The following is a 23,442-nucleotide window of genomic DNA, read 5'->3' as shown; positions in this document are numbered from 1 at the left end:
GAATACATCTTTTAAAAATGCAATAATTTGTTTTAATACTTTCAAAATGATCTTTGTTTTTATATATTCTGTATTCTGTTATGCGCAGTTAATTGTTGAGAGAGCTACCTCAAAATTACCCTGACGAGATGAATACGACAAAACGGTACATGTATGACAGTTAAATGCCACTAATACTTTATTGGTAGACAAGGAAGTGTTTTCTTCTAAAGAAGACCTGCATCTTAAGTCATCATATTCGGTAGTTACATGTATTTTTCTTATTCATATTCATGGAAAATTTGGCGAGGATTTGACAGGCGTTTAACACTTGTGTTTACTCAAATAATATGCCCACTGTAATGTAGCAAAACGATTTTTGAGTTTCGTTTGAAATTATTTTTTTCTTCTTCGCTTGACATTACTTTCACTTCACTTCGACTGAGAAGAACTAGAAACTTTATCTACATTTGTTCGGAGGGCTCGTCCCAGGTACATTCTACCTGGGTTCTCTCTTCCACCACTAAAAACTGGGCGCCACCAGATAACTGAAAAATGGTTGAGTGTGGCGGAAAACATCAATATCATTTGTTAATCTATTGATAAAATCTAATAATGATGGTACTAATATTTGTGATGATAATAGTAACACCTTGTTATTTCAGTACCCGTCAGTAGTGTCACACTGTCACCATCGTCCAGTGTAGAGGTCATTGAAGGCCAATCTTTCGCTCTTAGCTGTGTATCGAAAGCTGCCAGACCAGCAGCAAACATAACATGGCACAAAGAAGGTGTGGTCTTGATTGGAAGTTCATCAATCTTGTCTATGAATAACCTGCTGTATGATGTGACCAGTAATCTTACTTCCTCCTTTCAAAGAACGGATAATGGGAGTAAGATATATTGTACTGCAGTCAACATAAATGGCGATACTCCAATAGTGTCAGCCAAAGCTGAACTAAACGTTATATGTAAGTATATGTGGTTTTTGAATATGTATACAGTACCAACCTCACAGAAAGCAGTCCCAGAGCAGTCCCGGGGACTGCTTTCTGGGACTACTAAACAGTCTCAGGGCAATCCCGCACCAGTCCCACAGCAGTCTTAGTAAACCGATAAGCAGTTCCAGCAGTCCCACTAGGCGGGGCTAAAATAACTAGTGGGGGGAGCTAAGCCGACAGTGAGATTATCAATAAACATTGTCAATAATCGCTGGAGCGCGTCAATACGTTAGTCGAAATCTAAGATAAATTACTTACAATGTAATTACAGAGAAAAACAATACATTATGCATGAAAACAGCACATATTCAAAATACTTGTGTGGCACCTTTTCATGAATTTATAACACAATGATAGTTTATGAATACGAGTGAAAAAAGATACACGCAGAGTTTATAGGTCTGATAACCACAATTTCACAACGTAAAATCAATTGATGTCCCAGGCAATTTTATACATGTGGAGTGTATCTTGGGTTCTGAAAATTATGCAGCATAATTATATTCATTTCTTGACTGGGTTATTGAAATAAATGTGTTTAAAGTCGCCTAAATGATTTATTCACTTATCGTCTATATTAAACTACCAAAAACTGCTTTCCACTTACGTGTTCACGTATTTTTAATTTGTAAATGTATTGATTGGTTAGATATGGGCTACTTATTGTCAGCATTATAAAATTGTTTAATTTCACTACAACATTTAGACAGATTTAAATAATTATGAAGACTTCAATCAAAGTGTATATATACACATGTTGTTTTAACCTGATATCGAAGGTACAGTGTTTTTAAAGTGCATGTTCCCGAATAGACATTCCTTGTCATTGTCATTATGGATCATTATTTTCTCTGTTTATGGATTCGCGTTTTTTGAGAATTGTTCAGTCCATTATCTTTCATCAAAATTATCAGCTGCCGAATGTAGGGAGATATTCTTGTTATTCTATTTCCATCCATTATTTTTTGAAGTTGTCTCGTAAAAGTGCATCAGTAAGCGGTGAAAAAACTACTGAAGTGATTTGCGTATATTCTGAATACACAGTGGTGGGGCTTTCTTGTCAATCATAACATCACGTGATTCATTCACGCTTAGCTGAACCTAAAGCAGTCCTAAAAAGCAGTCCCGGGGACTTCTGGGACCGCTGGGACTGCTTTCTAGAGCAGTCCCAGAGCAGTCCAACGGCAAACCCACTTTTTCAGAGAGCAGTCCCAGACCAGTCCCCGGGACTACTTTCTGGGACTGCTAGGGTGTCAGGTTGGGTCTAGTTTGTGCTGTATGGACAAGGAACAATGCTATAAAACGCACATTTTGACTGATTGATGGATCAGCAAATTTAAGAACGAATAGGGAGGTATCCCGATGAGGATAGATTTCAAAAACGAGTAAGTTCTGAATTTTTTTAATGAAAAATAACATTACGAAAGGTGAAGATAACGAACAATGATCAATCTCATAACTTCTACAACAGTCTGTTGGAATTCCCATGGGCACAAATTGTGCTCCTTCTTTAGTTGACCTGTTTTTATATTCATATGAATCAAAATTTATTCAAAAACTTATACGTAAGAAGAAAAAAGCTGTGACCTTCAATTCGACATTTCGATATATCGATGACGTTTCGTCTGTTAACAATAATAACTTCCATTCATATGTCTATTTGATATATCCCTGTAAGCTCGAAATAAAGGACACCACAGAGTCGTCTACTTTTGCTTCATACTTAGATATTCTATTGAAAGTAGACATTCACGGCAAACTGACAATTCACCTGTATGAGAAATGGAATGATTTAAGCTTCTCCATCGTCAACTTCCCATATTCATGTAGCAATATTCCATTGTCACCTGCATATGGTGTTCATATATCTCAACTGATTCGATATGCAAGAGCTTGTTCTGGGTATAGTCAGTTTTAAATGGAGGCAGGCTACTGACAAACAAGTTGATGGTACAGGTATTTCAACAGTCTCGATTGAAGTCAGCATTTCGCAAATTTTATGGTCGTTATAACGATCTATTTTGTCAATACAACCTATCATTGGGTCAAATGCTGTCTGACGTGTTTCATACCATTTGTTGAGCCGTTCTTGGCACACTGATTTTGACTGCGGATAACTCCTCTTACCTGATCAGGATATAGGGTTCACGGAGGGTGTGACCGGTCGACAGGGAATGCTTACTCCTCCTAGGCACCTGATCCCACCTCTGGTGTGTCCAGGGGTCCATGTTTGCCCAATTATATATTTGTATTGCTTACAGGAGTTATGAGATTGATCACTGTTCGTTATCTTCACCTTGCATAAGCAATACAAAATAGGGAGTTGGACAAACACGAAATGTGAAAATAACGAAGTTATTGATCTCATAAATCATATAAGGAATGCAAAGTTAAAAGTTCGGCGAACGCGAACCACTGGGCATACCAGAGGTTGGATTATGTGCCTAGGAGTAAGCATCCCCTGTCAACCGTTGATATTATTCGCAGGATTTGTGGGATTGGCCGTTCATTGTCTTTCCTTATTCATTTATGGAAATATGTAACTCTAAGTTCGACAGCTAATGTACATAGCCTTTTGAATGGGTCTCAGTGTGAAGGGAGGGGTTAACACGAGGCAAACTTAAATTTAAATTGATTAACTGTAATATTTGATCATTGTTTGAAAGATAATCATTCCATTAATATGATTGATTTTAATTTGCTCTTTTAAAAATACACCAATGCCACGTTTAAATTATCAATTCAATATCACCATCTTGCTATTACATTACATTAGCTGCAGTACCCATTGCTTGTCATAAAAGGCAACAAAATGGGGCGGTCCTTCCCGTGTCATAGCAGGTGTGGCGCGATTAAGATTCCTCCCTGCTCAAAGGATGTAAGCGCCAAGCATAGGCTTAAATTTTACAGCTCATCACCAGCAATGGTGACGTCTCCAAATGAGTGAAACATTCGCAAGCAGAACATTAAACAATATACAATCAGCCAAATAACCTTATGACAGACAGGACGATTTCAGCTTTTTCATCGTCAATTTTCCATATTTACATAGCAATATTCTATTATCACCTGTATTTGGTGTCTATATTTATCAATTGATTCAATACGCAAGAGCTTGTTCTGCGTATGATAAGTTTTTAGTTCAAACAAGCTACTGCCAAATACGCTGATGATACAGGGGTTTCACAGTCTCTTTTAAAGTCAGCATTTCGCAAATGTCATGGTCGTTATAACGATCAACATGCTATATGCCAATACAACCTATCATTAGGTCAATGCTGTCTGACGTGTTTTATACCAATTGTTAGACTGTTTTTGACATATTGAATTTGATAATGTGTTGATCCGTTTATCTGAATAAGAAATAGGGCTCACGGTGGGTGTAACAGGTCGGTGGGGGATGCTTACTTCTCCTAAGCATCTGGTACTACATTTGGTATGCCCAGGGATCCTCGTTTGTCCAACTCTTTATTTTGTATTCCTTATGAGTTAAAAGATTGATCACTGTTCGTTAACTTCACAATTCATTGTAGAGTGTTTTCAAGATTAGAAAATACTAGGATACAGTTTTCAATAGACTAACGACTTGTTGGATCCACTTGAAAAATTCCCATTGCATGGGACCCACTCCCGGGAAAACTTCTAATTATGCATTTATATCATCTTGCAATTGCCTTAACTCTATATTTTTCCCCACTTACATACATAACTGCTTAGCGATCCTAACTGCGAATATTTATAACTCCTTTAAAGTAGACTTCCAAGATCTCAACTTCATGAATAGATACATAACTATGGTGATAGTCATGAAGGAGTGTTAACAGTTCACTGACAAACTTTATACTAACCTTTCTCTAGCAAATGTAAAATGATATTACACATGTATTAAACTTAAATAAATAGATGCACCCACTGCTGCCCCACAACTGACAGCTGATGTATTTACGTCAGTGGATGAAGGACAGCCCATTACATTACGGTGTACCTTATCTACACTGGGTAACCCTCACATCACGTGGAGCTGGGTGTGTGGAGATGACACACTGAGCACTGGAGTGACCAATACAGGGACCCAGTCAGTTCTGACATTGACAGCAAACAGAAAATACAACCAGAGAACGTGTCAGTGTAGAGCCACAAGTCCAAGATCGTCATTGTCGTATAGCAGGACGTCAGGAACACAAACCATCACTGTGTACTGTAAGTAAATTCTGAAAATTAATAAGTACCTTAAGTTATGTACAGGACCAGCTTCTGACCTTGATCAGTTACAGAAGAAGGTTGATCTTTTGCTCATTCTATCTACTTATATCTGGGAAAACATCAACCTTTTGGAATTATATTACATTGAAGGTTGGAATTCATAAAGAAGAAAATCGATGTTTCAGTTAGTGTTTGATCAAGAACACTCCAACAAACAAGTCAAATCTCTCAAAATATCACGATGATTTTCAAACGTTTTTTTTTTATATGATGTCTCTCCAGTACACTTCTATTGTAATTTGCATGAAATAAAAAGTTGCATGGATGGTAAACCTCATTCAGAGTAGTTTCAAAGGTTAGTCTGGTATTAATTGTTTTCTGACTGTCCCATTCTTCATATAATGTTAATTTTATGACCTAGTGAGAAACATGGATTTGCACTGGCTGTTGTCCAGCTTTCTAATTGTGTTATGCAATTAAAACAAAGGCAAACCAGAATCAAGAGGATGTCTCTTTCAAAGTACTACGCATTTAATGTTTTCAAATTCTGAATCTTTTTTTCTTAATCAATGAATGTTAATGCATTGAAAAGTAGTTCGTTACGTTTTTGATTCCTCAATTTCACTAAATTGATACCATTAGATAAACAATGTAATAATTACTGGATAAATTAAATTTAAGCACGAGTTAAATAGTTCTTACTTATTTTGAGTGTTCAAGGCATATATATTTATACAAATGGAAATATGTTATTTTGGCTTTCGATATAATGGGAATTTTTACTTTTGCTTTAAGATGCGCGTTTTCTTGTTTAGAAATACTTTTGAAAATTATTATAAAATCATTGACGTACATATATAGTTGGGCAAACACGGACCCCTGGACACACCAGGGATGGGATCAGGTGCCTAGTAGGAGTAAGCATCCCCTGTCGACCGGCTACTACCGCCGTGAGCCCTATATCATGATACGTGTGTATCGATCTTGGAATGCAACGATGATTAATATTGAATGACATATTCTTCAGTGATTTCTAAATTTTGTTTACATCTTATGATGATTAATGTCTATGATTATACAATTGAGTTGTTAATTATCGACTTTATTGTATTTTCAAAACACGAAGTGCAAATGAGATGTGTATAAATTTTCTAATAATTAGTTATTACATGCAAGGTGAAGATAACGAACAGCGATCAATCTCATAACTCCTATAAGCAATACAAAATAAATAGTTGGGTAAACACGGACCCCTGGACATACCAGAGGTAGGATCAGGCGCCTAGGAGGAGTAAGCATCCCCTATTGACCGGTCACACCCGCCGTTACCCCTATATCCTGATCAGGGAAATGGAGTTATCCGCAGTCAAAATCAGTGTGCCAAGAACGGCTTAACAATCGGTATGAAACACGTCAGACAGCATTTGACCCAATGCGACGTTGTACTGACGAAGTAGATCGTTATAACGACCATAGAATTTGCGAAATGCTGACTTCAATTGAGACTGTTGAAATCCCTGTTCCATCAACTTGTTTGTCAGTTGCTTATCTCGATTTAAAAACTGACTATACGCAGAACAAGCTCTTGCATATCGAATCAGTTGAGATATATAAATACCATATGCAGGTGATAATGGAATATTGCTACATAAATATGAGAAGTTGACGATAGAGAAGATGAAATCATCTCGTTTGTCATACAGTTGAGTTGTCAGTTTGCCCTTAATGTCTACTTTCAATAAAAATCTAAGTATGAAGCAGAAGTGGACGACTCTGTGGTGTCCTTTATTTCGAGCTCACAGGGATATATCAAATCGACATATGAATAATGACCACGACATTTCTTTGATCTTTGAAATAACCGTGGTAGAATATATTATCTATTAGATATTGTAAGTTACACAAAGAGAAAAAATTACATATTATTTGCCATTAAGTTGTATAAGATAATTTTTTTAACATGCATATTCCACTTCAAAAAGTATTACCCAGACAAATAAATCTTTTACTTTGACATGTGACACGCGTTTTCATTCGTTGACAAATTAGTGGTTCATCGTATCCAACGAAACAATATCTCCAGAACTACTTTCTATTGGAATGTTGGGAATCCGTCTGGATGCTTCGTATCAATATATCAATGTATAGATTGAGAATCCTTAAATAAAACCTCAGCAATTCTATAGATCTATTTAAATTTATTCCACAAAAAACAAAAACAAAGATAAAACACAAATAATAAATAAACAATTAATTATGCAAAATGAAATAAACATGGCTATTTGAGGATGAAAAATAACACACGATTCTGAAAGTTAATGTACACAACTGAGGATAACGATAGTTCAATTCGTACCCAGTGGCAACTTCTTGATGTCACAAACCCGAATGCGAGATACACTGTACACTGCATCAGAGCGACTACAATATTGAAGCCCTTAACGACGATGGTTTCGAACTAATATATGTTTTGAGTGAACACCTTAACAATTCACTGCTAAAACTCGAAAAATCCTCTGTAACAAACTCACTTGTCCATCTGAAAGCCGTGACAATCCTCAAGAGAACCGTACCTGTATGATGTATGATCTCTGATCGCATCCCACATCATGGCCATGCTAATGTCACACGCTTGGTGTTGAGATCGACATTGAACCTTGAATATAATTCCAGTTCCCCTCAGCGAAATTATAGAAATGTTCTTTCAACAGAACTTATCATTGACTCATCCTTTTCAACCTAAACTTTCCAGTTCACAATAAAACTATTGTTCGCTCAACAGTTCGTGGAAACCGTCATTAACAGATTTAGTTGACATTTTTCCAGTTGTGAATCAACAAATTACTCCGCCCATCACATCTCAAAATGACATAGAATGTAGTTCACGAATGGATCATGAATTGTTAATTTAGCTGAAATGATATAATGTTTTAATATTTAAATACAATGTTTTAAAATGTCTAAATAACAACAAAATATCTTCATTCTTTTTCTATACTTAAATTTGTGTAGGAATGTCTTATTTACAAGTTCTTCTCTGCGTGTTCCTGTCATAAGAAATTGGCTAAAATGAAAAGATTGAATCGTTTTCAAACTCTTGGTCAGTTAAATTGTATTTTAACTTTTAAATACTACTACTCTGTAGCTTGAAATTTAAAAAAAATAACAAAAGAGTTTGAATACCATGAATTCATTTATTGATTGATGTTTTTCCGCCACACTCTACAATTTTTCAGTTACCTTGTGGTGCCTAGTTTTTTTTATTAGGGGAAGAGAGAACCCAAATACCATGTAACTGGGAAGAGACCGACGACCTTCCGAAAGTAAACTGGGAAACTTTCTCACTTACCGGCGCGAGCGGTAGTCGAACTGGCGCCGAAAGAGGTGAGAGGCCGTGTGGTTTTCAGCGCGATGCTCTAACCACTCGGCCACGGATGCCCTGGAATACCATGAAAGATGGTATTCATAATAAGTGAATATGATTATTAGATAGAATGTACAATGTACTTTCATGCACATACACATGAAGGACGAAAATAGATGTAAGGCATGGTGACTTTTGGAAACCTCACAGTGAAAGATTTATTGATTTTCTTTGAATAGGTTTACACGTGCCAGCCTGATATAAAACAACAAAGATATTGGACCGGTTGCGATAGCTCATTGGTAGAGCTTTCAAGTCGTGACCGGGAAATTGTGCGTTCCGAGTCCCGGTTGATTCATGACCACGTAAATTTAAGACGTAAACATAGGGAGTGATTTCTAATTTGCCTAACCCTACAGCTGCTGACGTCTCAATATTGGCGACCTATTCTCGAAAGGATGTAACACAAACAAACAAGCCAAATATGAGGACCTTTCTGCTAGACCTCACAGTTTATTAGTGAATGAAAGGCGAAGATAAGGAACAGTGATATATCTCATAACTCCTATAAGGAATACAAAATAAAAACTTCGGCAAACTAGAACCCCTGAATATACCAGAGCTGGGATCATATTATCACCTGCATTTGGTGTATATATATATCAATTGATTCAATACGCAAGAGCTTGTTCTGCGTATGATAAGTGTTTAGATCAAGCAAGCTACTGCCAAATACGTTGATGGTACAGGGTTTAACAGTCTCCTTTAAAGTCAGCATTTCGCAAATGTCAAGGTCGTTATAACGATCTACATGTTGTATTCCAATACAACCTATCATTAGGTCAATGCTGTCTGACGTGTTTTATACCAATTGTTAGACTGTTTTTTTGACATATTGAATTTGATAACGGGTTGATCCGTTTATCTGAATAAGAAATAGGGCTCACGGTGGGTGTAACAGTTAGGTAGGGGATGCTTACTTCTCCTCCTAAGCATCTGGTACTATATCTGGTACTACATTTGGTATGCCCAGGGGTCCTTGTTTGTCCAACTCTTTATGTTGTATTCATTATGAGTTAAGAAATTGATCACTGTTCGTTAACTTCACAATTCATTATAGAGTGTTTTCAAGATTAGAAAATACTAAGGTACAGTTTTCAATAGACTAACGACTTGTTGGATCCACTTGCAAACTTCCCATTGAATGCGACCCACTCCCGGGAAAACTTCTAACTATTCATTTATATCTTCTTGCAATTGCCTTAACTCTATATTGTTTTTCCACTTACATACGTAATTGCTTAGCGATCCTAACTGCGAATATTTATAACTCCTTTAAAGTAGACTTCCAAGATCTCAACTTCATGACTAGATACATGACTATGGTGATAGTCATGAAGGAGTGTTAACAGTTCACTGACAAACTTTATACTAACCTTTCTCTAGCAAATATAAAATGATATTACACATGTATTAAATTTAAATAAATAGATGCACCCATTGCTGCCCCACAACTGACAGCTGATGGATCTACGTCAGTGGATGAAGGACAGTCCATTACTTTACGGTGTACTTTGTCTACGCTGGGTAACCCTCACATCACGTGGAACTGGGTGTGTGGAGATGACACACTGAGCACTGGAGTGACCAATACAGGGACCCAGTCAGTTCTGACATTGACAGCAAACAGAAAATACAACCAGAGAACGTGTCAGTGTAGAGCCACAAGTCCAAGATCGTCCTTGTCGTATAGCAGGACGTCAGGAACACAAACCATCACTGTGTACTGTAAGTAAATTCTGAAAATTAATAAGTACCTTAAGTTATGTACAGAACCAGCTTCTGACCTTGATCAGTTACAGAAGAAGGTTGATCTTTTGCTCATTCTATCTACTTATATCTGGAAAAACATCAACCTTTTGAAATTATATTACATTGAAGGTTGGAATTCATGAAGAAGAAAATCGATGTTTCAGTTAGTGTTTGATCAAGAAAACACCAATAAACAAGTGAAATCTCTCAAAATATTACGATGATTTTCAAACGGTTTTCCATATGATGTCTCTCCAGTACACTTCTATTGTAATTTTCATGAAATAAAAAGTTGCATGGATGGTAAACCTCATTCAGAGTAGTTTCAAAGGTTAGTCTGGTACTAATTGTTTTCTGACTGTCCCATTCTTCATATAATGTTATTTATGTGACCTAGTGAGAAACATGGATTTGCACTGGCTGTTGTCCAGCTTTCTAATTGTGTTATGCAATTAAAACACAGGCAAACGAGAATCAAGAGGAATTCTCTTTCAAAGTACTATGTATTTAATGTTTTCAAATTCTGAATCTTTTTTTTCCTTAATCAATGAATGTTAATGCATTGAAAAGTAGTTCGTTACGTTTTTGATTCCTCAATTTCACTAAATTGATACCAGTAGATAAACAATGTAATAATTACTGAATAAATGAAATTTAAGCACGAGTTAAATAGTTCTTACTTATTTTGTGTGTTCAAGGCATATAGATTTATACAAATAGAAATATGTTATTTTGACTTTTGATATAATGGGAATTTTTATTTTTGCTTTAAGATGTGCGTTTTCTTGTTTACAAAATACTTTTGAAAATTATTATAAAATCATTGACGTACATATATAGTTGGGCAAACACGGACCCCTGGACACACCAGGGATGGGATCAGGTGCCTACCAGGAGTAATCATCCCTTGTCGACTGGCTACTACCGCCGTGAGCCCTATATCATGATACGTGTGTATCGATCTTGGAATGCAACGATGATTAATATTGAATAACAGATATTCTTCAGTGATTTCTAAATGTTGCTTGCATCTTATGATGATTAATGTCTATGATTATACAATTGATTTGTTAATTATCGACTCTATTGTATTTGCAAAACACAAATTGCAAATGAGAAGTGTATGAATTTTCTAATAATTAGTTATTACATGCAAGGTGAAGATAACGAACAGTGATCAATCCCATAACTCCTATAAGCAATACAAAATAGAAAGTTGGGCAAACACGGACCCCTGGACACACCAGAGGTTGGATCAGGTGCCTAGGAGAAGTAAGCATCCCCTGTTGACCGGTTACACCCGCCGTGAGCCCTATATCCTGATCAGGTAAACGGAGTTATCCGTAGTCAAAATCAGTGTGCCAAGAACGGCTTAACAATCGGTATGAAACACGTCAAACAGCATTTGACGGAATGCGACGTTGTACTGACGAAGTAGATCGTTATAACGACCATAGAATTTGCGAAATGCTGACTTCAATCGAGACTTTTGAAATCCCTGTTCCATCAACTTGTTTGTCAGTAGCTTACCTCGATTTAAAAACTGACTACACGCAGAACAAGCTCTTGCATATCGAATCAGTTGAGATATATCAATACCATATGCAGGTGATAATGGAATATTGCTACATAAATATGAGAAGTTGACGATAGAGAAGCTGAAATCATCCCGTTTGTCATACAGTTGAGTTGTCAGTTTGGCGTTAAGAGCCATTCTCTGTAACCACTTAAACAATTATATAAGGGATCCGGCACGCACTGTCACCGATTTTTTTCAAATTTGGCACATCGACTTAATCTGGCATAAGTAATGTAAAACCATCATAATTTGGTTGCTATGCAACTCTGTTGCCATGGTAACACGTGCATGCCATTCAGGTCACAAAAGAGTCAATTTTCACATGAAAAATGACATTTTTTATTCAACTATGCTGGATTAAGCTGTTTGAGTTCTTATTTAATCATTATAAAATGATAATATATAGCATTTTTAATATTTAGTTTGATATTTAGTTAAAGGTTTGAATAATTCTGTTATATTTTCATTCTGTCTGGAAAAGAGGGTTGTTTGATACATTCTGAAAAAGCTAATTTAGAGGCAAATTTGAATGATGGATAAAAATTCCCGCATTCAGCTTGAAATCTATAAATGCTTGTACAACATACATTAGATATAGTACTATCATATAACAATGAGACATGTTTGGGAATCTACCATCTAAGCTGTGTTTCCATGGAAACAAAATGATGCATTTCGTCATGATATGACAGTAGAGATGCATTTTTCAATGTAATTCAAAATACAATTTTCTGTGTATTCAAAGTATATAATCTTAATAACCGACTGCTACTGATGTTGGATTTTAAATTTTAACAAGTTTAATATGAAAATTCATGTTGGTTGCCATGGAAACGAAAATTGCTATATCTTTTCAAATTCGAAATCCATGCAAAATAAATAAATTTTTAGACCAAAACAAAAATGCTTTTATAGACAGATTCAACTGAAGTCAATGTTCATAAAATATTAATACTGATAGATAATTCATATTACATTGTTGCTATGGTAACAAAATATCACAAAACAGCAAACTTGATGTTCACATTCTTTTCAAGTAAATCTCATTTTGTTATACATCATGCATGTTCTTCAATCATAAAAACTCTTAATTTGTAACAGATAATTAAATCAATGCATAGTTGTTGTTTTTTTTAGTTGTTTTTTTCAAATGTGCATGATTTCTATTTGTGTATTGTACATGTATCACAAATTGCATTGTATATCTTTAGAATTCATCAAAATAACTACCATATTTAGAAAATGCATATTTGAATATTTCAGTTATTTCAAACTATCATGTACATTTTTTCACCTTGCCAATCGAATTAAGTGTGACATTGAAATTGAATCATTGATCTTAAAAATTGTTCAAGTTAAATAAACTAAATAGGATACATAAAGATTGTAATTTATCATTGATTCATGAGGAATTACCCCCCCCCCCCCCTCCCCTCTGCAGTTCAATTCAATATTAGCTCTGCTTACTATGTATGTGCAAGAAATATTATGCCAGTACCATGTATGAAATCTATTAAACTAACATTTCTTAATACATGACTTGACAATTTACATAGTTACTTACGAGGAAGTATTTTGACCTTGACTTGTGACCTTGGTATTTGATTCAAAACAATTGAGGGCCTCTATTTTCTATAGTCTGGACGTTCATCATGCAGTGTCACTCGTTTAACGTATCTTTTTAAACATAGGTATGTGAATTATATTTCAACATCATAAGAAGATCTTGCTTGTAACTGTAACATACTAATGATGGTCATATTGAAGTCATTTAGTATGCTGGGAAAGTCAATATCTTTAATATCTGACATTATTGGAACCCACGGGTTGATTCATTGATTATCATTTAACGTCCCGCCGAAGAATTTTTCACTCATATGGAGACGTCACCATTGTCAGTGAGGGTTGCAAAATTTAGGCCTATGCTCGGCGCTTAAATTACGGCCTTTGAGCAGTGGGTTCCGATGATGAATATTTCACAATCGTATCCTATTATAAATGGTATACCTTTATTTTAGAATCATATATTACAAAATAGACAAGATAAGCACACACAATCTTTTTCATTTTCTAATTTTGCGCATATATAGTCATCATAGTTAATCGTCTTCTCAATAGCATAGAGGCAACTAAAATATAATGTGATCTGCTGTCCTGATAGAAATTCTTTCCGGTTAAATGAACCACACCCTTTCATATCCTTTGAGGCAACATAAGCATCGACCATACACTGATACTTCTGACTTGGCCCCCACCAAAATGACAATATGACACGTCCTACAAAATCAATAAATAATATTAATTTTAAGAGAAATACCAAGATGAATATATGCAAGCAAATCAAAATCTTATGTCCCATCTAAAATGTATTACTTGTTCTCCCCATGTCATCTGCTTCTACTACTACATGTAGCTGCAATATGTATTCCTTAAATTATGTTTGAATGAAATCTTATTCAAACCCTTTTCTTACGGTAGGTAATAACTTACTTAAATATATGTATTCTTATCTAGATTTAGTTTTATCTAAACTCTAAGGTGATTATATGACCTCAATTAATCAACACATGGGTTAATTATAATATTCAAAACAGTGAGAATTGTTTTGCGGTGTTTTATCACTTGAGGACTTGTGCGACGTTTCTCAATAATATATATCAATTTTCATGAATGTGCACTCTGTCTCGTTTCTACAAAAAAAATCTTGGGGTACGTCGTATTACCATGTCTGTTTTAGAGATAGCACACCGGTACTCAGTATTTTGATAGTTTCTAATTGTTGCAATCAAAAGTTATGTATTACAGAAGGTTGTATATATAAGGACAGTACAAATATATTTTAGCAAAGAAGGGATCAAATCCAGGACCCCTGCATTACAAGATAGGTTATATAATCGCTAAGCTACCCAGGCCGGTATATAAATATAGTAATATTACTACAATATAAAATTTGAATTTATTTCCGAAATCATACAATAGCTCTTTATATCGAGAAGATGGAGAAAGAATCCAGAGAAAATGTCAGAAATGTTGCTTGTATGTCCTTAATAAATACTTCTGTTTTGTTAGTGGCATGTGTAAAATGAAAACAAAATCAAGCTGAACAAAAAAGAAAAAAATAAGAGTAAATTCCCATGCATAACATGTATAGGCTAAGGTGTATCAGTATTGGTATTTCTACAATATTTTCCCATGCATAATATGTATAGGCTAAGGTGTATCAGTATTGGTATTTCTACGATATTTCAATTCTGTTTAATTAATTGAATTTATTCATAGAATTGATAATGTTTTTAAAGTATCATCAAAAGTAAAGAATAATTAATACATGGATAACTAATAAAACTGAATAGTGTCCCCACCTCAATTCACTTCTCAGTTGAGTATCTGTACATGTATAACCCCCCCCCCCCAAACTAATACAAGAAGAAAAGATTAGAGATAAAATTCAATGTTATGACCCATTACTTTATTTCACGAAGGAGAGTTTATTCAATATTTTGGCATGTATCAATGCAAAAGCAAAAAAAAAGTATTCAATGGCTTAATCACAACAGGGCGTCTCTTTTCTTTTATGTAATTATATGTATATATTTAACGAAAGGTCATGCATTTTTTAAATGAATAAATATCTATGATTTTTTTTATGATTCTATTACTTCATTCTATTATAAAACAAATAATGATAACGATTTTGCATTTATTATCTCAATTTCACCCTAGTCATACGATCCCCTACAGAATAAAGTGTGCTGCAGTAGATCTAAGTACTGTAATGTGTGACGCCACAGTCTACATTTTGACGTCATATCAATACAACTGAAGCAGTGGCGAGTTGAAGGGTGAATATTTAGCACGCACACACATCATATACATGTGTCATGCTATGGCAGATCTAGAGAAATTCATAATTGTACACAATGTCTATGAAAACATTTGACATCAAATGATTGTGATCAAGTTGATTAATTCTAGGCTTGTGAATGGATTTCAAAGTAAATAGAATAATTACCTGTATTACTACAACGCTGGTACTCTGAGATATGTCTCTCACACCTTCTTCTTTCGTGTGGGTGAGTGGAGAGAATATTTTGAATGTCACATGTCTTCGTCTAAACTTCTGTCAGCATGCAGTAAGACATTATCCCGCCATATTATTTGTGTTTCTATGTAATTTTACTGCCTTATCACGTTGAAGAGTTTCAAAGGGGAATAACTCTTGGTTACAGAATGCATTTCCCCCCATAAATCATTCACTTCAAATTGTATGAAATAGACAGATTCCCAAAAGTTTTAGTTTAGATTTATGAAGAACATAGATTAGTTGTTTTAAAAACTTGTGTCACTTTATTTGAGGTGGATGCGAATAAAAGTTATTAAGACATAAAAACCATTGAATTTAAACACAATTTTACAGATTTGTTCAATTATAAAAATCACTTAGGATTGTCCATTATTCATTTTTTTTTTCTTAAATGAAAAATATCGGATCTGTTTTATAATTTAATATGAAAATTAGAATTTTAAGACTATTCATAATGTTTTATATTCAACTTTTGTGCCAAAACTACCAAATTCTAGAAAATAGCCAAACTTGATAAAATTGTACCTGTTTCCATAGCAACCATGATGCTATCTAATTTTTAAATATATTTTCTTGAATATGTTATATAGATGTTTCATTCAGGTGAGTTTCGTGAAAATCGGTGACTATGCGTGCCGAATTTTTTTAAGTGGTTACAGAGAATGGCTCTTAATGTCTACTTTCAATAAAAATCTAAGTATGAAGCAGAAGTGGACGACTCTGTGGTGTCCTTTATTTCGAGCTCACAGGGATATATCAAATCGACATATGAATAATGACCACGACATTTCTTTGATCTTTGAAATAAACGTGATAGAATATATAATTTATTACATATTGTAAGTTACACAAAGAGAAAAAATTACATATTATTTGCCATTAAGGGTGGTGTTCTTAGTTTTTTTAACATGCATACTCCACTGAGAACATTGGAATTCAAAAAGCATTGCCCAGACAAATAAATCTTTTACTTTGAAATGTGACACACTTTTTCATTCGTTGACAAATTGGTGGTTCATCGTATCCAACGAAACAATATCGCAAGAACTACTTTCTATTGGAATGTTGGGAATCCGTCTGGATGCTTCGTATTTATAATAATACCATACTTATATAGTACCCTTTTCATACACTATGTACGCTCAAAGGTGCTTATAGGTATTTATAGATCAATTTATAGATTGAGAATCCTTAAATAAAAACTCAGCAATTCTATAGATCTATTCAAATTTATTCCACAAAAAACTAAAACAAAGATACAACATAAATAATAAATCTGTATGAAACACGTCAGACAGCATTTAACCCAATGATAGGCTGTATTGACAAACTATATCGTCATAAAGACATCAGAATTTGCGAAAAGCTGGCTTCAATCGAAACTGTTAAAACCCCTGTACCATCAACTTGTTTGTCAGTAACTTTTCCCGATTTAAAAACTGACCATACGCAGAACAAGCTCTTGCGTATCGAATCAGTTGAGAAATATAAACAGCATACGCAGGTGATAATGGAATATTACTACATAAATATGGAAAGTTGACTATGGAGAAGCTGAATTCATCCCATTTGTCAAACAGTTGAGTTGTCAGTTTGCCGTTAATATCTATTTTTAATACAATGTATAAGTATGAAGCAAAAATGGACAATTCTGTGGTGTCTTTTATTTCGACCTCACAGGGACATATCGAATCGACATATGAATGAAAGTTATTATTTTTAATAGACAAAGCATCATCGATATATATAAATGTCGAATTGAAGTCCAGAGCAAGATATTTTTTCTTCTCGCATATAAGTTTTTGAATAAATTCTGCTTCATATGAATATAGAAACGCGTCAGCTACCAAAGGAGCACAATTCGTGCCCATGAGAATTCCAACAGATTGTTGGAGGACCTGATTACCAAAGACCACGAAGATATTACCAATGAGGAACTCTGGCGTATATACCTACTTGAATATATTCGTATTTTCAAAAAAGAAAATCTATCCCAATTAACAAACCAAAAAAAAAAAGACATTATTTATCTAATTGCGAATTGAATAAAAGATCACCATCCACATTTAAAGTGTGTGTTGTTACTAAACAGACTCGCCTTATTCGATAAAAAACTTCCTTTAATAAAAAAAAATCTACAGTTCCCATTTTAATTACTGGTCTCGAGTTCGAGTTTAGTTTATTTTTTAAAATAAAACTGTGAATAAGGAATCATCAATTGCACGTTCTTCATTTTGTCCTTTTATAGAACGTACTTTGAAGTTGTGGTTTTACTTACAATCCCGGGCTAAAACAATCTTATGCAATACTGTACAAGAAGTCAATTTTGCTTTTATTGATAGAACGGAAAACATCATTCCCGTATCATCAAAAATTGAAATAAAACACATGTAGATATTGGTTTGCAATGTCATATATTACGTTTTCAACCGTGTCAAACCAAAAAGCTTATCTTAAGATTTATTTCTGGGGGTGTTGAAATATTATAATCTTAAAGCTTTATACACAAATTACAAATGTAAAAAGAAATAATATCAATTCTACTCAAATAGATGCCCCCTTTGCTGCCCCACAACTGACAGCTGATGGATCTACGTCATTGGATGAAGGATGGTTCATTACATTACGATGTACCTTGTCTACACTGGGTAACCCTCCCATCACATGGAACTGGGTATGTGGAGATGGCACACTGACCACTGAAGTGACCAACACAGGGACCCAGTCAGTGCTGACATTGACAGCAAACAGAAAATACAACCAGAGAACGTGTCAGTGTAGAGCCACAAGTCGAAGATCATCATTGTCGTACAACAGGACGTCAGGAACAGAAAACATCACTGTATACTGTAAGTTATTTATAAACGTTCATACCTCTATGAATGTACATTAATTCTAGTCTTAAGTGGCATTATCAATATATATTAAAGAATATCAGAAAATGTAGACACGTATCATCAAAGATTTGAATTTGTGCAGGAATATCTTATTTTCATGTACTTCTCTGCGTGTTCCTGTCATAAAAAGTTGTTAAAATGAAAATATTTAATCGTTTTCAAACCCTTTTAAAACTTGGTTTAGGTTTTAGCGTTTTGATAATACTTTGTAACTTAGAATTTAAAAGATAACAATAGAGTATAATTACAATGAAATATCTGGCATTCATAATAAGTAAATATGATTAATAGATAGAATGTAGAATGGAATTTCATGCACATAGAGAACGAAAATCGATGTCAGACATGTAAGCTTTGGAAACCCCACAGCGATAGATTTATTGATTTTCTTTAAATGGGCATATACATATCAACATATATAAAACGATATAGGGCCGGTCACAATACCTGATTGGTAGATCTTTCGCTTCGTGACCGGGATATTGTAAGTTCCGGATCCCGCTCGTGTCATAGCCACGAAAAACATAAGACTTAAGCATAGGGAGAGATTGCTCCTTCGCCAAACATTTGACATTTAGAATTGAGTCACCGGACTTTTGGATATGACCTTGCAAATGGAGATCCCGTGTCGCAGCAGGCGTTGGTATGTTAAAGAACCTCATTACTCCGACACTGAGCACTACGCATAGTTGTGGTACTTCACCTACAGCTGGTGATGTATTTAAAATATGGGTGAAATAATATCGAATTACATTACACAAACAAACATGCCAAATATTGTGGCCTTTCCGATATGATTTACATTTTATCCGTGAATGAAATTAATATTGAATGAAAACTTACCTTTGGGGTAACACATTCACAATATATATATATATATATATATATATATATATATATATATATATATATATATATACCATAAAGCAAGTATAAAATCATCATTCAACATACCTTCACTTCTGAAAGAAATTAAAGATTAAAACTGCCATATGATAAACTAACGTTTACATAGTCTATTACTAGATTTATCAGACTTACTTGTGATAAAGGTAGTTCTAAAATGAAACTCATCGGTGATAAAGGTACTCATAAAATCTCCATATGTCTGCCTACTCTACAACGCTTTTGATTTTCAAAAAGTAAAACGATGGTGGGCATCGGCTTCCCATTTGAGTTTGCGGATATTTTTAATGCATTTTTGTACTTTGTTTTAGTTTGTTTTTATTGTTGTATATATAAACCGCTTTAGCGTAATTTTCTTAATTATATAAAACGCTATATACATATAATGATAATAATGATAATACAATGATAATTTTCATATGGTGCGTCGGTCAATAATCTATATATATCTTTATGTAAAACTTATACGGTACCAATTTTGAATCACAAAATGCGCATTTCGACAAATAATGTCTCTTCAGTGATGCTCAACCGAAATGTTTGAAATCCGAAATAACAATGACGTTTTAGAGCTATTATAGGGAAAACCAGTGTGCCGAAAAATGGAGTCAAATTCGTCTAAGGATAAGACCTATGCGCGAGGGAGACAATCCTTAATTTTGAAATAAAGTTTTAAATTTTGAAACAGCAATTAAATATACATCCGTATTTTCAAGCTAGTAACGAAGTACTTAGCTACTGGGCTGTAGAGACCCTCGGGGACTAACAGTCCATCAGCACAGACCTCGACCCAAGGGTTATAATGTAAAACTTATACGGTACTAATTTTGATGTACCAGATGCGCATTTCGACAAATAATGTCTCTTTAGTGATGCTCAATCGAAATGTTTGAAATCCGAAATAACAATGACGTTTTAGAGCTATTATAGGGGAAAACAGTGTGCCAAAAAAATGGAGTCAAATTCATCTAAGGATAAGAGCTATGCGTGAGGGAGATTATCCTTAATTTTGAAATGAATTTCTAAATTTTGAAACAGCAATTAAATATACATCCGTATTTTCAAGCTAGTAAGGAAGTACTTAGCTGCTGGGCTGTAGAGACCCCCGGGGAATATTAAATGTATATATGTTTATATGTTTTATACCTACTTGAAGATATTCGTATTTTTAAAAAAAAGAGGAAATATAGTTGATTAAATATCTTTCTTTGGTTTGTTGAATAGGAGATGAAGATCGTAAATGTTGCAGGAAAAATCGGTACGCGCTAACGCGGGTTATGCATCTTCTGTCTGCAAAGTTTTCAGCCAATCTATCCCAATTACCATAACCAAAACACACTGTATTTCATTTATTTAATTTCAGTTATAATAGCTGATCACCATACATGTTAAAGTGCTGTTATTTATCAGACTCGTCTTATTCGAGAAAAACTTCCTTCGCAAATTCTACAGTTCCTATACTTCTTACTGGTCTCGAGCGCGTGTACAATGTATTTGTTTATAACTGTTAATAGTGAATGATCCTTCACACGTTATATTCTCCTTTTATAGAACGCACTTTGAAGTTGTGGTTTTACTTAGAATCACGGACTTAAAAAAGTATTATACTATACTTTATTATATACCCATCAATGTATCGTTCGTTGATACTGTGGATTTCACAGCGTGTGATCCGGTTTTCCGGATCACCACACTGTGGTTTTCTGATTCCGTATCAGTATCCTCTGAAACTGATGCCGTCACAATGACGTCACAATGCATCAACGCAACGTTATTTGTGGAAAATATTGACCTCGTCACAAAACAAAACTACGTACACAAAACATAATTTCATGGTATGTCTGTGTTTTTGATAATTTGGATTACGTGTATCATATTATAAATGCGGATTTAAAATTCAGAAGGGGGTATATAATAAATTCATCATTACTACAGTAACTTGATCCGAAGAGTTGGATCACGTCTCGTTGACAGGCGCGGATCATCAGATCAAACTCGACGCGATCAAGTTACTGTAGTAATAATATATATATATACAACAAGTCATTTTTGCTTTTTCTGATAGAACGTGGTACTGACAACAGCATTCTCGTATTATCGAAAATTGAATTTAAATGCACGTAGATACTGGTTCACAGTGTCGTACACTACGTTTTCAATTGTATAAACCCAAAAGAAGCATATCTTGTAATTCATATGTGGGAGTGTTAAAATATTATCATGTTAAAGCTTTATACGCAAATTACAAATGTAAAAAGAAATAATATTATACATCTAAATCAAATAGATGCACCCACTGCTGCCCCACAACTGACAGCTGATGGATCTACGTCAGTGGATGAAGGACAGTCCATTACATTAGAGTGTACTTTGTCTACGCTGGGTAACCCTCACATCACGTGGAACTGGGTGTGTGGATATGACACACTGAGCACTGGAGTGACCAATACAGGGACCCAGTCAGTGCTGATATTGACAGCAAACAGAAAATACAACCAGAAAACGTGTCATTGTAGAGCCAGAAGTCCAAGATCGTCATTGTCGTATAGCAGGACGTCAGGAACACAAACCATCACTGTGTACTGTAAGTAAATTCCAAACGTTTATAGCACTACAGGAAACGACACACATTTAAAATGATTAATTCTGCATAGTATTCATTTAGATTTTAGCATTGTGAAAATGATATATCTTTAATGGAAGTTAAATCTCACATTTTTTTAAAAACGGGGAAGGTATTTTGACTTTAACTTTCATTCAGAATATACTGAGTCAGTCCTAAATGCACTTGAATTCCATCTATTGATAGTTCAATATTTCATATAACTTCTTTCGTTACTTTCATGAATTGAACAAATTAATGTTAGCGAATATGGTTTAAGGACGTAAACCTTTAAGCATACATTCAATCCAAATCATTATTACTTTCTTCACTTTGATATTTTCATGACATACTGCATCGTACAAAGTAAACAAAACTTCAATGAATTTTAGAACTTTTTTTATCTGCAACATTTAATGCTGCCGAAAGTTTAATTTAAGAATAATGATAAAAGAAATGATGATGAGGTCTTTAACATTCATGATTTTCCTGAAAATCTGATTAATATTTAGAGCTTACCAAATATATCAAAAACCCGACATCAACATGGAAATCGAGAACTGTAAGTAATACCCCAGTGCCTACAACAACTTAATACATCAATTTACTTGCCGGCATTGAATTCATAAGAAATGTTCAATAACTAATAGACGACCAGTTAATTTTTGTTCTATACAAGATGTACGATCAGATGCCTAGGAGTGAACACTCATTGTTGACCGGTCGCACCCTCCATGAGCCCTATATATGATTAAGTAACGGAGAAAGACGTAGTCAAAATCAATATGTACAGAAGAGTCTAACAATTGGAATACATTATGTCTTACAGCATTCGACTCAATGATAAATTAGATCATTATAATAAAAATTTGAAACCACTGTAACATCAAGCTTTTTGTTAATACTCGATAGCTGCCTCAATTTAAGAATTGATCATACGCAGAACATGCGCTCGCGTATCGAATGAATTGAGAGACATAAATAACATATCCAGGTGATGATGAAATATTGCTAC

At 34.5% G+C, this 23,442-nt stretch overlaps 1 protein-coding gene across 1 annotated transcript in view; it reads left to right on the top strand.

Annotated features, from left to right (window-relative positions):
- LOC130046346 (hemicentin-1-like) overlaps positions 1–23,442 on the top strand; it is a 65,905-nt gene that overhangs the window by 23,540 nt on the left and 18,923 nt on the right. The window contains exons 3-7 of the mRNA XM_056153639.1: positions 645–950; positions 4,884–5,180; positions 10,039–10,335; positions 18,575–18,871; positions 22,113–22,409. Coding sequence (XP_056009614.1) covers positions 645–950; positions 4,884–5,180; positions 10,039–10,335; positions 18,575–18,871; positions 22,113–22,409 — 1,494 coding nt within the window. The remainder of the gene's footprint in view (positions 1–644; positions 951–4,883; positions 5,181–10,038; positions 10,336–18,574; positions 18,872–22,112; positions 22,410–23,442) is intronic.

This window comes from Ostrea edulis, chromosome 2 (genome assembly GCF_947568905.1).
Source record: "Ostrea edulis chromosome 2, xbOstEdul1.1, whole genome shotgun sequence".
Lineage (NCBI taxonomy): Eukaryota > Metazoa > Mollusca > Bivalvia > Ostreida > Ostreidae > Ostrea > Ostrea edulis.
Note: the sequence above shows the minus strand (reverse complement) of the source record. Positions and strands in the feature narration are given on the sequence as shown.